The following is a 16,430-nucleotide window of genomic DNA, read 5'->3' on the forward strand; positions in this document are numbered from 1 at the left end:
AATTCAATTTTAGTTATATAAAACGCTGGATAGAAGATTCCCTTATGAAGAGAGCACCTTAGGAGGGTTGACCTTAGTAGTGAATACTAAGGTTGGACCTTAAATGCATTAATTAATGCAAGCTCTACAAGTATTCTACACCCCCACCCGTGCACAGTCTGGACCCTTGGTACACCCCGCGCGTTGCTGTGGCACTGCCCCCACCCGTGCACAGTTGACCCTTGGTACACCCCTACCATGTTACTATGTGGCTAGAGGAGGATTAGAGGAGAGGTTAGGGAGACTGTCAGGTTTATCCTCTCGTGCTCCCTTGTTGATTCCTATTGCTCTCGATTGTGGGCTACACATGCTTGTTTGCTGCTTTCATGGAATTTTGTGTGCCCAACCTCTCTATTGAGCTCTTACATGGAGAAATCCACTTGTGACTGACTATGGGAAGCGTATGTGTACATCATACAGGCGTGAGACAATGATATACATGTGTTGACGGGGGCCAGGGCCCAGTTTCAATCCCTGTCTGCACTACACCATCAGACGGATCGGTTCACCGACAACTTGCAATGTGTGTTGGCAATCTTAGGCATAGCATTGGCTTCAATCATGTTCATTCAGAGGAAGCCACTGAGGACCTTGGCAACCAAGGTGATAGAGAGGTTTCATCCTTGTTGGAGCAGGTAGAATTGTTCAGGTGGATCATACTGGCAATCTTAGGTATAGCATTGGCTTCAATCATTCTCATCCAGAGGAAGCCACTGGGGACCTTGGCAACCAAGGTGCAAGAGAGGTTTCATCCTTGTTGGAGCAGGTAGAATCGTTCCGCGGCGGAGCATACTAGCAATCTTTGGCATAGCATTGGCTTCATTCTCATCCAGAGGAAGCCACTGAGGACCCTGGCAACCAAGGTGCAAGAGAGGTTTCATCCTTGTTGGAGCAGGTAGAATTGTTCAGGTGGAGCATATTGGGGCCATACACTGCTCTTTTTTGCCACAAGTGGTCAAGTAAGCATTAACACACTTTGTTCAGCAGAAGTGGAGAGGTCTAGGATCTAGCTCTCAAGACAAGAATGCCATCTCTTTAGACCAGCTGGACAAGACCATAAAGGACAGGCAACATGAAATAAGCTCGACAAAAGTGCCGTTTTGCGACACTTCTAAGGTTTACAATCTAACAACACAGATTAACAAGTCTCTTGCGCGTGTGTATGATTGTCTGTGCATAATTTTTTGACAAATAGATGCTACATTCATTTCCCAGGAAAAAAGTGCACCTTACAGAACATTTAGCAACACTCCAAGAAAAAGGCAGCAGAGAATAGCATTACGCTCTGCCATGTGTATTAATTAATATTCATGGTGTAACAAATGCTCTAGTATGTATTGAAGCTTTGAGGACATAGCCATCATAACTATTGATCCCAGTTTGTATGAACAGATCATATCTGTAACTCCCTGCAAATGACAATTGTCTTAAGGGGCCTGTGACACAAAAAGAGTTATGCCTAAGGATTTATACCACTGCTGTAGATGCTACTGTATTGAATGGGCAAGACTAATAACTGCCATTGAGTGTGTTGCATTAGTTTGGAACAGTAAAGGGCTCCTTACATCATATATCACTTTGCTATATAAACAGTCACATTTGGACATCTTCTTTATTCTTTGGCTCGCCCTTACTTGAAGTAAAAGGCAACCCATGTCCCATCTTTTCATTCACATTTTCATCTTTGAGCATCTCTTTTGACAATTTAGGCATATTTTCCCCTGACTTGGCAAGACCATCATTTGTACTGATACCATTGCTAGGTAGTGCAGCCATTTCTCTGGGATTATCGCCACCACTTGCAGCTATAACCTGCAGTTCCATAGCTTGTTGCTCATTCCCACCAGCATCAGAACCCTTGGCTGGCATAGACTGCTGCCTTGCACCTGTACTTGAAATTGCCGTTGCTAAAGAAATGGGCATTAAGCAAAGACCCTTGCTTTGCAGGTATTGCATGGCTGCACTCATATCCTCGTCCATAAGTTGGGCCACTTGACACTCTGCAAGGGCTATAACATCTTGGGATGCACCTGATACTCCATTGGCTTGAGCAAGGCTTGCAGCAATCAAGTTAGGAGCTCCCTGTAACATCATAAGAAGAAAGCTTACTTTGAATGCATCTCTCTCTCTCTCTCTCTCTCTCTCTCTCTCTCACACACACACACTTGTGGTGTTAGTTTTATTACATGTGATTGTTACATATTCACAAGGATGATAATTTGCACCCAAAAAAACACATTTACCTCAGCAGGGAGATCAACCAGATGTGGAGCAGCTGTGCCCGCACCACCAAGCCTACACATGCTCAAACACTGGAGGATAAAACATAAAATCAGGATACGCTACATATGTAAGTGAGGTAAGTGACTACATCCAAAAACTTCCAAAAATATTGAGTTGCGGCGGCCGGCAAGAACCTTGACTTGCATCTGCAAGAACTTAACATAGCCAATGATCTCGAGCAACATCGAAGCTTTGTCAGTCTGCACATGTCATATAGTTTTCTATTTCAATCAAAAGATACACCAAGCATGTTCACAGACCTCGCAACTAAATGTCAAATGTAGGATTCACAACAGAGCCCTAGCACAACTGTGTGAATGGGTTCTACAGCAGCTTCAAGAAAGTTTACCTTATTAGAATCTGGTACAAGCTCCTGAAGTGCTTTCATCCTCTCTGCAATCCTCTCCCTGCGTTTCTGCCACAAAAGGATATGAATACTACAGATCTTGCAGGCAACTTGCAGTAGAAAATGTGACACTCAAATTTCATTAGAGTGCTTACCCGCTCAGCAATGCTGTGTGGATCTGTAGCTTGACCACGACGAGCTCTTACACGGGCTCTTGTGGTCCCATTCATAGCCGCTCCTGCAGCATTTTGACCGAAAAGTGCCTGGTCCCCACTGGCTTGTGGTTGTGCACCATGAATCTATTGTTAACATGATGCCATAACTTTGTCAGGACATGAAAAGCATGCACTAAGCCTTTACTTATTCCTATTATGGCAGCGAGTTCAAGGGCAAGAAACCTATTCATGAAGATGGTATCAGGCAATTCACTCACCATACTTGCTTCTTTCAGTGTATCTTCATCATCTCTTGATCTTTTGCCCAGATGCAGGTCATTCTGCATCCCCTCTCCAGATGAAGGAAAAGAGCCTGGCTTTCCCTGGCCCATGTTTGAAGACAATGGTGGCATGCTGCCCATGAAGGATTCTCTCCATGTTGTTGCCATTAAGGTCGGAGACTGAGAGGGTTGCTGAAATTTGGAACCGTCTAAACCATTGTTTTTAAGTGCCGGAGAGTCTCTGGATGGACCCCTTGCAGGGGGTACAGTCTTGTTCAGCTGCAGGTGTGCCTGATGGGAGTCAAACAAGTCATCATGATGTTCTTGGGAAGTAGTATGAGGGGGTCCTTGGTTCCCCACAACACCAGCCAAATGGCCCGAAGAAGGCATCATATGGCTTGAACCCATGTTTGACAGACTCTGCAGAGCCCCGACTGAGTCGACAGCCATGCTGCTAATGCCATCTCCCCATGATGAGGCAGAAAGAATTTGTTCAAAAATCTCATCCATGTCTCAAACCAATGTGTGCTCAATCCCTTGAACCAGTGAATCCTCCTGCGTTCATATGAGCTCTGGACGACCAGCAGAGATGACAAAACAAAGGGCTTCTTTATTCCAGCTTAACTTAAACAGGGCAGCACCTGTAATCAGGGAAACGATCAATCAAAGAACTATTATCTATAAAGCCCCTTTTAAAGATCAAGTGAATGGAAGAAAGTAAACCCATATACATAGAAACAGCCTTCAAGGGATGCCAGCACCATCCGTTGACTTTTGAGGGCAAGCCACAAAAACAAAGCAAAATGCTACCTTTTGAGGGTTTGCAAAAATAGAGCAAAACAGCAAAATGTTACCCTTGGAGTTGCACCAATCACTGAGCTGAACCTTGTCTTCTGTTTGAGCATTCTTTGTGAGATCCTAGAGCTTAAAAAAGCCCCTCAGCATTGACCTCCTTTGTTTACAATACAGTCAACTGCAGGTGAACTTGCTTGTGGTGCTTATTGTGACCTTTGAGGGCATGCTAACAGATCTATGTGCTTTGGGATGACAGCGGACTTGATTTGATTGGAATGAGGTTAGAGGAGCAGCTCAGCTCTCAAACTGCAAACTGATAAGAAGAAAAGCTTTGAATATGGTTTGGCAGGAAAAATGAGAAGGCAAACTCGAAGACCCACAAGAAGGGGTGGGTGAGTGTGTGTGTGTGTGAAGGAAAAGGTAGAATTGAGCCGCTGAAAGGGTGATTGATACAGTGAAGGTAGGAAGGGGGGCAAAACTGTCAGCTGGCGAGCAGAAAGAACAGTTAGGCGATGAGAGAGAGAGAGAGAGAGAGAGATGGAGAGGGGGGGGGAGGGGGGGGGGGGGGAGCAACTTGCAAGAGGGGATCGGAAAGGCTGCAGACTCCAACAGAAGGAGCCCTTCAAAGGGGGCAAAATTAGGGTGTGGCAGGTGGAAATTGGAGTGTGGGATGGGCCGCGGCAATGCGACTGTAGGAGAGGGGAGGGAGGGGGAATATCATGAACTGGACAGGCCGTTGAGAATGAGAGGTTTTTTTTCTTCTCTGAGGCGGTGTGTGAAATTCTGTCGAGGGAGGGACAGAGAGAGAGAGAGAGAGAGAGAGAGAGAGAGAGTAGAGAGAGAAAAATATAGAGTGTGCAGTAGAAAGCGATGGTCTCTTTAGCCGGTGGACAAAGATGGGTGGCGTCGACTGCTGTGTAATGGACGGAACCAAGGTTCCGTTTGGCCTTAAAATACCACCACTTATTTAATTAAACCCTTCATTTTGAAGGCTGTCCCAACCCTCATTAGGCCCAATATATATTGACATCTAAATGTCATAAATAAATGGGTATCCACACTACATTCTCTCTTTTTTTTAAAAAAAACTTATGGGGAGCCTTTGCTTGCCCAAAGGATTGGCACTCATAACATAACAAACTGTGAGAATTTTTGTCCTTCACCCCATTCTCGAGGTTGTTTTTGTGCTTACACACATATAAGTGTGTAAAGCTTAACATCGGGCGCTTGTTCTAGTGGTTGATGGGGGTGGCTTGTAACCTAGAGGTACCAGGTTTCGATCCCCGGCTAGACACCTGATAGTTACTTTGCCCTCGCTTTGTAGAGGATATGAGGGGTCCTCACACGAAGTACTTTGCTCCCTTCTAGTAGTCCCCAAAATTTAAAAAAAATAAGTGTGGAAAGCCTTTGCACAACTAAGTGCCCTTCTAGACTTTAAATTACATACCCACACCTTGGGCCCTCATGATGGCCTTCCACCTAGTCTGTAACCACCCTACAGCGAAGGCCGCCTCTAGGCTACCTTTTCGATGTTGTCAAGTCATACCATACATATAAACAACAATAAACTTGCAAAAGACCGCTCCATGTATTTGTAAGTTGTAAATATCAATAAATTATTTGGTACAAGCTTGATTTCAAACACCATCATGTCTGTTTTTTGGGCATTTCCTCTCTCTTTCGGGATATTCAAACTTACCCATGTTTGGCAATCCAATTTTGCATATTTTGTATGTGTCCTAACACGACTAGCAAGCAAACCCTTGGTTTCTTGCTCAACCAAACGACGGTGTGGGCAATACCTTAAATAAATGCAAAACCACTGGAAAAAAAAGGCTATAAAAAGAGCCATGATGTTTAGGAATTTTGAAAACCACCTTTGCTTATAGTTAGCCAACTATGAAACCAATTTACAACTATCCACAAAACTAGGATAGATAGTGTAAAGTATGCATAAGAGTTTCATTTACTTTGAAAGTGATCCTCTTTCAAATAGCACGTGTGAACTCGAGTCAAGGCCATATGACGGTTGCTAAACTTCGAGCACTTATGGCCATGCACAAGAAGTCCATTCACTTGTCATTTTTTCACCCACCCATTACAAAAATCATCAAATGGACAACAATTTGATGTTTGAAGAAGCTTGCAAATGTGCATAGCTAATGCCTACACGTGTTGCTAATATAAGCTTGCTTTGAAAATCAAAGGACTCTAAGCCTTGAACTTAAGCCCTTTCACCGTAAGTCCCCAACTTACAAGCTACATTATCTTGTGCCATCTCTTCACTATTGCCTCAGCACAATGCTTATACATCAACACTATGCCCTAGCTTACAAAACATGCAAAAAAAGAGATCCATAGTAAGAATGGAATCTTGAATCATTGAAAATAGAAGAAATGGGTTGCAAACTGCATATTGTAGGGTGAAACTCAAGTAAAGTACCCTAGAATGTAAAGGAAGCAACTTATACAAAAAGTAAGTGGATAACTTACGGCTATTTTCACATTAGCATGCACCTTTTAACCTTAGTTTTTTTCACATCATAAAAAGAACATTTGTTTATGACTTTTTTCTTAAATGATAACAAAAGCAAAAAAAAAACATTTGGGTAAAAAGTAAGAGGCCAATATCATGGTATGAAGATAGGTAGGTTGCTATATATATATATATATATTTATTTATTTATTTATATATTTATTTATTTATATATTTATATATTTATATATTTATATATTTATATATTTATATATTTATATATTTATATATTTATATATTTATATATGAACTTGAAAATACAGAAACTCTAGTAAATATTTCAAATTTTCTATCTTATGAGCAAACATGTAGTGTAATTTTTGCAAACTTTATCTTTATAACTCAATAAAAAATTATTACTTTGAGAAACTTTTTTAAAGCATGGATAGAGAATTTCCAAGAAAAATAGCCTTACACTTTTTGGAGAACCTTCTAAAATAGCCATTGGGCTTCCCTATTTTTTCCTTGTTTATTCACATGTGGGGAATACAATATCTTATTGTAATTCTAATGCAACAAGGGGTTTAATTAGGGCAAGCCTTCTGCCCTTTGATCTTGATAACAGCTATACATGTAGACTCATGGTTGGGCCTATGTGGCATGTGGGGCACAGTCATGTGATGTTATAGTTGTTGGAAAATATAGTGATGGGGAGAGTGTGCACCTTTCATTGTTGAATGGTTCATGAGTTCAAAGGTTGTTGGAAAATATAGTGATGGAAGTTAAGGGACAGTGTGCACCTTTTGAATGTGCCATGAGGAAGAGTGTGCACCTTTGATTCATAAGTTCAAAGGTTGTTTGTAATTGGGTGACTGTAAAAGGGGAAAAGGTGATAGAAGAATCTAGAAGAATGGTCAAAAAATGTGTGGTTGTAATGGGTAAGTTTGGGGCCACCTTTTGGACCACTTGTTTATACTTGGTTATTATTGGAGCTATATCATGATGTACTTGGAGATCGGAGATCGTTGTAAGGGGATCTTGATTAGCAAGGTGAGTTTGATTATTATTTGATTTATTTTTTGGATTTGCTTAATTGCTTGAGTCTCACTTAAACCTTAAAATAGTAGCCTAGTTCATGGATTTTATCATTTTTATGAGCCACCCTAGCCACCATGTGAAATTCTACTTGGTTTCAGAGATCCCTTCCTTGGAAACTCTTTCTTACATGTGAGGCAAGAGGGAATTTGTGGGTGGAGAGATTTGGTTGAGTCCCACGTAACCCTTAAATACTAGCTTAAATCATGGATTTTATTGTTTCTAAGAGAAGCCATCTGAAATTCTACTTGGTATAAGAGATCCTATTCTTGGAAACTCTTTCTTAAGTGTGAGGTAAGAGGGAGCCACCATGTAAAATTCTACTTGGTATAAGATCTCATGTCCTTGGAAACTCTTTCTTAAGTGTGAGGCAAGAGGGAGTTTGTGGGTTGAGAGATTTGGTTGGGTCATCTTCCTTTCTTATAATTATGTGAGTACTATCTATTGAGGGATACAAAAATACCTTGTCAAATAGAGATTAAGATTTTGTTGTGTAATTAAGAGTAAGAGAGAGACATTTATATGTGTCATGAGAGAGATTTCTCCTTGCTTTCATTGTGAGATGCTGGAGAGACAGAAAGAAACACACATAGAGGGAGAAATTAAGAAACAGGCCTAAAGAGGCTCTTAGCATAATGTTAATACTCATGACTAAATGCAAGAGTTATTTGAAAAATCGATACAAACTTAATGGTAGCAAAAACACGACTCATATTCATGGCTTATCAACCCTCAATGAGGATCTTGGGATTAACCCAGTATCTAAATCCATAATCATCTCTTTGAATATAAGGGCTACCCTTGATTGTCTCAATATTACCTTTGATTGTTTTAATCACCTAAGTTCTCTCTACCCTTTTTAGCTATTATAATATCACCAACCATTTTAACATTTGATTCACACACCATACAAATGTGTGCATACCTACATAGGTAGAGTTATATGTGTGTGTGTAGGAGTGAACACATACATAGCTAAAGTTATCCTCCACTTTCATCTACGCAAGATTACAGGATCACATTTTCAACACTCCCCCTTGATCTAGTAATAATAGACCCCTCCTACACATGCCCTACAACTTAGCTACACTAAGTTAGACTAACTCGAGGGCTTTAGTTCCCAGGATAGAAACCTTGACCTACTAATTTGACTAAAGAACAACTTCAAGCATAGGTGGGAGACATCCCACATATATAGGAGTTACAAGAAATGCTCTAAGAGAACTCACCCTCTCATGGGGAGTCGGAGAGCATACACATGAGCATTACATATATCAATCAAGGGATTACAATCATTTTTAACTCATAGTCACCATGTAGTGAACCTGCAACATGCCACTTCTTATTAAACAAGAATCTTGGCTGATCCAAAATGACCAAATTTATAAATAAGAACATCATAAAGAAATTTGTTAGTAAAGTGTTTTTCAATGATGCATGACACGATTTACACTTCATTTGTGGATCTAGGATCCATGATATGTAAAATGAGCTAATGATTTATCCATATGAAGAGATCCAAAAAGAGGAAAAAGTGCTCCTATCTCCCACATGTAAATAGACTCTTGTTAAGGGATAAGTGTACATGTGTAAGGCACCAATTAATTGGCCTTAAAAATGAAGCACATTCAACACAGTGGAACTAAAACTTTTCACCAAGAAACTCCATATAACTGCACACATTTCAAACGTCATTATTTCCAAATAAGTGTAACATACATACTTAGTAATAAACACACTTCTTGAGAAGAGTTGTTCTATTTTCTTTCTTCCTCCATTGGTTCTAGCCATGTAACCCTCATCATGATCTAGTAATAATAGACCCCTCATTGCATAAGCTCTACAACTTAGCTACACTAAGTTAGACTAGCTTGAGGCCTTAAGTTCCCAAACTGAAACATTGACCCTCAACTTAGCTACACTAAGTTAGAGTAACTTAAGGCCTTCAAATCCCGAGATAGAATCCTTAACCTACCAATTTAGCTAGAAATAACTTCTTTTATAGTAGGTGGGAGGCAACCTGCATAAATAGGAGTTACAAGCAATGCCCTTGAGAACACTCACCTAGTTATGGTGGGGGGAGTCGGCGGAGAGTAGACTATCCCTTGACGAGCATCACATATATTAAAACATGGTATTGCAACCATTTCAACTCACGGTGGACTTGCAAATCATGCCATTTCTTGTTAAAACAAGAATCTCGGTTAATCTATAATGAGTGGATTTATGATTAAGTGCATCATAAAATAATTTATTAGTTAAATGTTTTTCAATGATGCATGACCCAATGTAAACTTTGTTTGTGGATCTAGGTCTATGATGCCGATGTAAAATGAGCTAATGGCGATGACAATGGATGCAATCTCTCCATGTGAAAAGATCCAAAAAAGAGCAAGAGTGCATTCCTCATATTTCTCAACGTAAACAAACTCTTGTTAAGGGATAAGTGTAAATGTGTCAAGCCTATCAATTGGCCTCAAAAATGAAGCACATTCAACATAGTATGAATAAACTATAAATTTCCATATAACATATGTGAAAACACATCCATACATTTCAAGCCTCATTATTTCCAAATAATTATGACATCCAGACTTATGAACAAAACACAATGTTCCACATATGATAAAATAATACTATTTCAAAAAGACAGATTTCCCAAACAATTATCATCTTTATTCAAATCACATGTGTTTGAGAAAGTGTACTCCCATGGGAGCTCGTTCTACCCAACCATCCCCGAGCTCTGGTTACCTAGATTTGCCACCACACTGATAACCTATCTCAGGAGGATCATAACCTATCTCAGGATCCCATGGGATCAGAATGGAGAGATGTGCACCAAATATTTCTACAAAAGTAGAACATACATTGCAGTGACATGCTAGGAACTTTTGCCATATGTCTCAACTCCGCACAACAAGAAAAGGTTATAACACTTCTTCAAAAGTGGAGCATGCACCACATTGACATGTTGAGACCATCATAATGGGGCTCATCTAGACATTATAAAGTATTCAATAGACCACTTCCACATAAGTGGTGCATGCTGCAAACATGTGACGACAAGCTAGCCACTACAATTGGGTTTGTCTTAACTTCGCATAATATTAAGTTCTTAAAGAAATACAAGAATCTTCCCTGTAAAAAATCACCAAAACCTTATTATGCTATTTTAATCAAACCTCATAACACATTCATCCGATCAAGATGGTTTTCACAACATCCTTTTGCCCATTAAGCCAGTCTTCATAATATCTTCATCTCCAATGATAGAATATCTTCATCCTTATTCCCATTAAGGCTATCTTCATCTTTGATGTAATATATTGTAGTGTGTTTTATCTTCACTAGAGTAATTTTCTTCGTATCTTGATTTTCATCTAGGACATGGAAGTCTTGGAAGAGTTCCATTTGCATTATCACTCCATTGGTTCTAGCCATAATCCTCATACACATGCACTATGCAAAAGGTCCTCACTGATTTTAAGACTTTAAGAAGATTTCAAGAGATCAACGCTATTGAAGAAGACGACATACAAGTATAGATTTCAAACCTTATGAAAGCATGTAAATTACTCTTTTCAAGGCATTTATATACACAAGATATTTTACCACTTTTGATGTGTTCATAGATTTAAAAAAAATAACATAAAATTTGATGTCATTCTAGCCTATCATGAACTCAAGCTCTTCCTTAAAGAACATCTCAAGATCCTCAAAATGAACTCAAAATAATCCTTGAATTTGCATACATATAAGAAAAATAATTAGAAAGAGGGAAGATATATCCCCACCACTACCATGCATATACCTAAAGGAGTAACTACAGCACTTTTCCCCTTTCAAAATCATGCTGAATAAGGATTTTCTTTTTTCATTTTCAAGCCTCCCAATGCGTGTCCATAATTTAGTTCATTTTCCAACCAAGTGTAAGGTGACTTTGGAGTTAACTCAAGCCACTCACCTAATCCCAAATGTGTCCAATTTAAGAAATTCATGTTTACGTCCTTCTAAGAGGAGCTTTCCTTTTACCCATAATTTATCTATTTGAGATCCAATTGAGAGTTGTCTAAACTTAGCTCAACTGCACATTTCTAAACTTGAAATACTAGAAATATAACAATTTTATAGGTTCAATTCTTTTTCGTGCTCATCTCCCTTTGCCTATAATTTATCCATTTGAGATCCGATCGAGAGTCATCTAAACCATTGGAATCCTAGTAATCAACGTCAAATTTCTAATTATACTTGAAATACTAAAAATTAGAGCAATTTTATTTCAACCAATATTCACTTGAATGGCTTCTTTATTCATCTAGTTCAAGTCTCTCTCTCTCTCTCCCCCCAAGAAAGAAATCCTTTTATTAGTTAAAAATTAAACACAACATAAGCTAAATGCACATGCTTAGAACCCTTCAATGAGTAAAAGTAGAAACTCGAGAGGGTGGTTCCCTCCTTGAAACACATCCAAAAAGAGATTACCTGGTGAACCGCAATTGTCGTGAGGATCTTTCCAATGGCTAATCTCGTAACCCTTGAGGTCTCCAAGCTCTACAACTCATGAGAAGCAATTCCACCATGCCTCCCGCGTGAGCGTTGTCACACCGCCGCATTGCACTATGGGTACTCGTCCCTCCTCTCACCTCATTTCACTCACACACTCTCACTAGCATGCATTAGGGAGAGAGATTAGCAAGAGCAAAACTCCATTGCACAATGGGAGAGTTTGTTGTATTATGAGAGATATTCACTTATATACATGGCCATAAGTGTTCACACTCACTTAAATTGTGGCCGACCGGGCACTTTAGGCTCATAAGAGGCCTAATGCTATTACAATGACTACTCTCATAATATATCCATGAAGTACATCACTTAGGACTTCATCCTATCTTGTTGCAACATGCTCTTGAAGCGGGAATCACCATAAATACTCTGTCACACTATTACGGGCGCCCGTCCAAGTTGTAGCTTTGGACACTATTGCTTTATATCTTGAATGTATGACCCTTTGTTTTGCGCTGTTTTTTTTTAAACGATTTTTCGTGGTTTTTGGACTGTTTTTTGCCTCGATTTTTTGGGTCGAATTTTGAGGCTGCTGGTTGAATGCCAAAATGGTCGATTTTGACTTCAGACGACTAGGCCCAAAGTTGAAGAGCTCGATGTCAGCTTTTCGATGAGCCCTAGAGCGCCTTCGTCAGATATATGGTTTATGAGATATGGTCCTCTAAACAGGGGTGATTCCAAAGTCCTTTTTTTTTGGCCGATGGACCCCTTTTCACGTCAATGGACTTCACGAGTTTTATTAATTTTGATTTATTTGTTTATTTATTTTTTGCGTGAACTCTAGTTTCGTGAAATTGCAAAAAATGGTTCATGCCATGTATCGGACTTCACGGAATATTAAATTCAATTTTTATATATTATTTTTTTCACGTCGTGAAACTTTTTAGCATGGAAAAATTTTCACACTGTGAAACTTTAAATTTTCACACTGTGAACCGGACCTCACGAAATATTAAATTTGATTTTTTTAAGTTTACACCGTGAAACTTTTGGACATGAAAAATTTTAACGCCATGAAACTTAAAATTTTCACGCCGTGAAACTTAAAATTTTCACGTCGTGAAACTTTAAATTTTCACATCGTGAACCGGACTTCACGGATTATTAAATTTGATTTTTTTTGGCACGTGATTCCCGAAAACGTAAACCTGTTGGGCATGAAAAAAAAAATTCATCGCGTGATTTTTTTTTTTAAACGCCATGAAACTTTTGGGTGTGAAAAAATTTTCACGCGATGAAACTTTTTAAATTTTCACGCCGTGAACCGGATTTGGCCAATTGACTCGGAAGTTGGACTTCACGGATTATTAAATTCTTTTTTTTGGCGCGTGGTTCTTGAAAACGTGAACCTTTTGGGTGTGAAAATGTTTTTTCACGCCATGGTTTTTATTTTCATTTTTATATTTTTAATGCCGTGAAAATTTTGGGCGTGAAAAAATTTTCACACCATGAAACTTTAAATTTTCATGCCGTGAACTGGACTTCACGGATTATTAAATTCGAAAAAAAAAATTGGTGCACGGTTCCTGAAAACGTGATTTTTTTTTCATGCCGTGATTTTTTTTTTGGGATTCTAGTGAGTCTAGCGGGAAATACAAATTTTCCTTTCTGGGGACGAATATTTTTTGAATTTAAAATGAAAGGGATATGGTCAGTTTCCCAAAAAGGTAAGTAAGAAAAAAAGTCAACCTTTTAATGACACCCCTTACACCCTTCATAAATGACCCCCAAAATGGACAATTTGACAACTCATGAGCATCTACTCATTGAATGCTCATTAGCCTTAATGATTAATGTAAAAAAGTGATTAAGAATTAATCCAATTAATCCTTTCACTTATCTTTCCCTCTTTTACACTAATCAAGGACTCTAATTAACCACTAATTCCTAATTAATTCACACAATTGAGCACATCATTGGATAGAGCAAGGGAATGCTAATCTTTGTGTTTTAACAATTGTATAAATTAATCTAAAATAGAGGATTAATTAGACTCTTAATTATGGTCTCCTTTTTTAAGGCAAAATTAAGCAAAGAGAGTCAAATTTCTCCAATTGATGAAAAATTTGATGTGATTAGGTGTTTCGATGCATCTAGATGCTCTCAAAATACTCAAAAACACCAATTTCGAGTACTCATATAATCAATTTAGATCCCAATTAACACATTTTCTAAATTTTTATGGTCTCTTGAACAAGATTAATCACCATTAATGATAAAAACCAGTCCATTAAGAGAAATTAGTTAAATTCAAGGGTTTTTTATATGGTTTTAAGAAATTTTTTGAAATATTAAGCTACTCCTAATGCTTGCTAACACTCTAATCCAAATAATTTCAACAACAAACATACAATTAAACTAAAATTAATGATTTGAATTCTATGTTTAATACTAAAGAGAGCTAACATTCACTAAAAAATTACATTTTATTGCATTGTTTGATGCAATGGATGCAAACTAAGCCTAATACACACTATGTGCAAGCCCTAAGAACATGAAAACCCACAAAAGCAACAACAAAAATAACAAATAAATCTAAAAATAAGCAAAAAATATTATTTAAAAAAAAAACAAAAAAGAGAGCTATTCTACACCAAATCTCACACAAATCACCATCAAATCCACATCTTTTCATGGAAAACCATTAATCAAGATAATGGGCAATAGGTTATGCGTAGATTAGAGGCAAAACGATGAAAAAAGCCAAGGGATGGCTCCCCGCCGCCGCAACGACACCAAAAATGTTATGGCTCACCCTAACCCTCCTTGAAACACATCCAAAAAGAGATTACCTGGTGAACTGCAACTGTCGTGAGGATCTTTCGAATGGCCGAGCTCGTAACCCTTGAGGTCTCCAAGCTCTACAACTCCTTGAGAAGTAATTCCACCGTGCCTGCCCAACGAGCGTTGTTACACTGCCCCGTTGCACTACGGGTACTCGTCTCTCCTCTCACCTCACTTCACTCACACACACTCACTAGCATTCATTAGGGAGAGAGATTAGCAAGAGCAAGACTCCATTGCACAATGGGAGAGTATGTTGTATTATGAGAGATATTCACTTATATACATGGCCATAAGTGTTCACACTCGCTTAAATTGTGGCCGACCGTGCACTTTAGGCTCATAAGAGGCCTAATGCTATTACAATGACTACTCTCATAATATATCCATGAAGTAAATCACTTAGGACTTCATCCTATCTTACTTCCACACGCTCTTGAAGTGGGAATCGCAATAAATACTCCGTCACACCATTACGAGCGCCCGTCCAAGTTGTAGCTTTGGACACTATTGGTTTATATCTTGAATGTATGACCCTTTGGTGTATCTACCGTGACTCCTTGATGTAAGATAATGGCAGTAGCTCTTGTTAATCCTAGAATTGGATTAACATCCCTCAATGCCATGCTCTCAGAGAGAAACTATCTCATACAAGGGGTAAAACGAGAAAGGGGGAAGGGGGGGTGGAGAGAGGAGAGCCATACAAGTGACATGTAATGCCAAGTGAAAGGGACCTGTGCATGCGATGTGTGTAGAAAAGCCTATCACTATCTATGCATGCTGTTTGAACCTCCCTAAATCTTCTTCCCCCACTAGAAAAGGAGCGTATGAATGATGTCGGTCCATATTGAACGGATGAGGGGTGAGAGTGACCTCAATGGCTTTGATGCTCTTATACCTCAAAAATTAAGGAGCTATTCTTTGCAATTGATTCTATTGGGAAGAGCGATGTGTGAGGTGAAGTACAGATAAACTCTTACTAATAAAGATTGACACTAATCCAATTCTAGGAAAATAGAGACAAGAGGAACTTGCAAGAAAAATTATTTATTTTAACCAAATATATTTCCATAACAGAGATGCCTACACAGCTACATAGAGAAGAGTGATGTGTGAGGTAAACTATAGCTAAACTCTTACTGAGAGAGATGCTTACATAGCTACATAGAGAAGAGTACGTGTGAGGTAACCTACATATACTGATATAGATGCTTGCACAGCTACAAATGTTTTCTCTATTTTGGATTTATGTATGGCTCTAACAAATGTCAAAGCTACTTATAATCATGTGTATTTTACTTAGTTGATGTCAACATGTGTATTCTCTATGACATAAATGTTGCTAGCTAGCTTTAGGTACTACTGTGAGGTTGGTTTACCTATGACGTCCATTAGTGGAACTTGAGATGCATGTAAAATATCCAATAGCAAGAAAATTTTATGTAGAAGAATATGATAATTGGGCCATAGAAGTAACAATTATGGGAGATTATAAATCTAAACACACAATTGGTGCTCAAATCTCTTGCTGTACTATTTAGCTCACCTAAGGAGTTTTACACAAAGCTCAATAAATCTTATGAGAAATTATTGTGAAATATTATAGG

The 16,430-nt window shown here is 38.8% G+C and overlaps 1 protein-coding gene across 1 annotated transcript; it reads right to left on the reverse strand.

Annotated features, from left to right (window-relative positions):
* Positions 1 to 1,294: 1,294 nt before the first annotated feature.
* On the reverse strand, positions 1,295 to 4,681 carry LOC147605916 (uncharacterized). The gene is made up of 7 exons (XM_086792391.1): positions 3,959 to 4,681; positions 3,102 to 3,745; positions 2,824 to 2,967; positions 2,672 to 2,737; positions 2,457 to 2,522; positions 2,283 to 2,351; positions 1,295 to 2,121 (listed from the first exon to the last, which is right to left on the reverse strand). Exons 2-7 carry the CDS (start codon positions 3,612 to 3,614, stop codon positions 1,633 to 1,635), a joined length of 1,347 nt encoding a protein of 448 aa, XP_086648517.1. The 5' UTR covers positions 3,615 to 3,745; positions 3,959 to 4,681; the 3' UTR covers positions 1,295 to 1,632.
* Positions 4,682 to 16,430: the final 11,749 nt, after the last annotated feature.

Source organism: Cibotium barometz, chromosome 58 (assembly GCF_041138505.1).
Source record: "Cibotium barometz isolate CiBa-2024 chromosome 58, ASM4113850v1, whole genome shotgun sequence".
Lineage (NCBI taxonomy): Eukaryota > Viridiplantae > Streptophyta > Polypodiopsida > Cyatheales > Cibotiaceae > Cibotium > Cibotium barometz.

Bases quoted from the DNA above. Each gene is read 5' to 3' on its own strand.
- LOC147605916 (XM_086792391.1), bottom strand. From the start codon at position 3,614: ATGGATGAGATTTTTGAACAAATTCTTTCTGCCTCATCATGGGGAGAT. The intron at 2,738-2,823 runs GTAAGCACTCTA...CTTTTGTGGCAG, and splicing joins CACACAGCATTGCTGAGCGG to AAACGCAGGGAGAGGATTGC. The intron at 2,352-2,456 runs GTTCTTGCCGGC...TTTATCCTCCAG, and splicing joins TCTTGCAGATGCAAGTCAAG to TGTTTGAGCATGTGTAGGCT.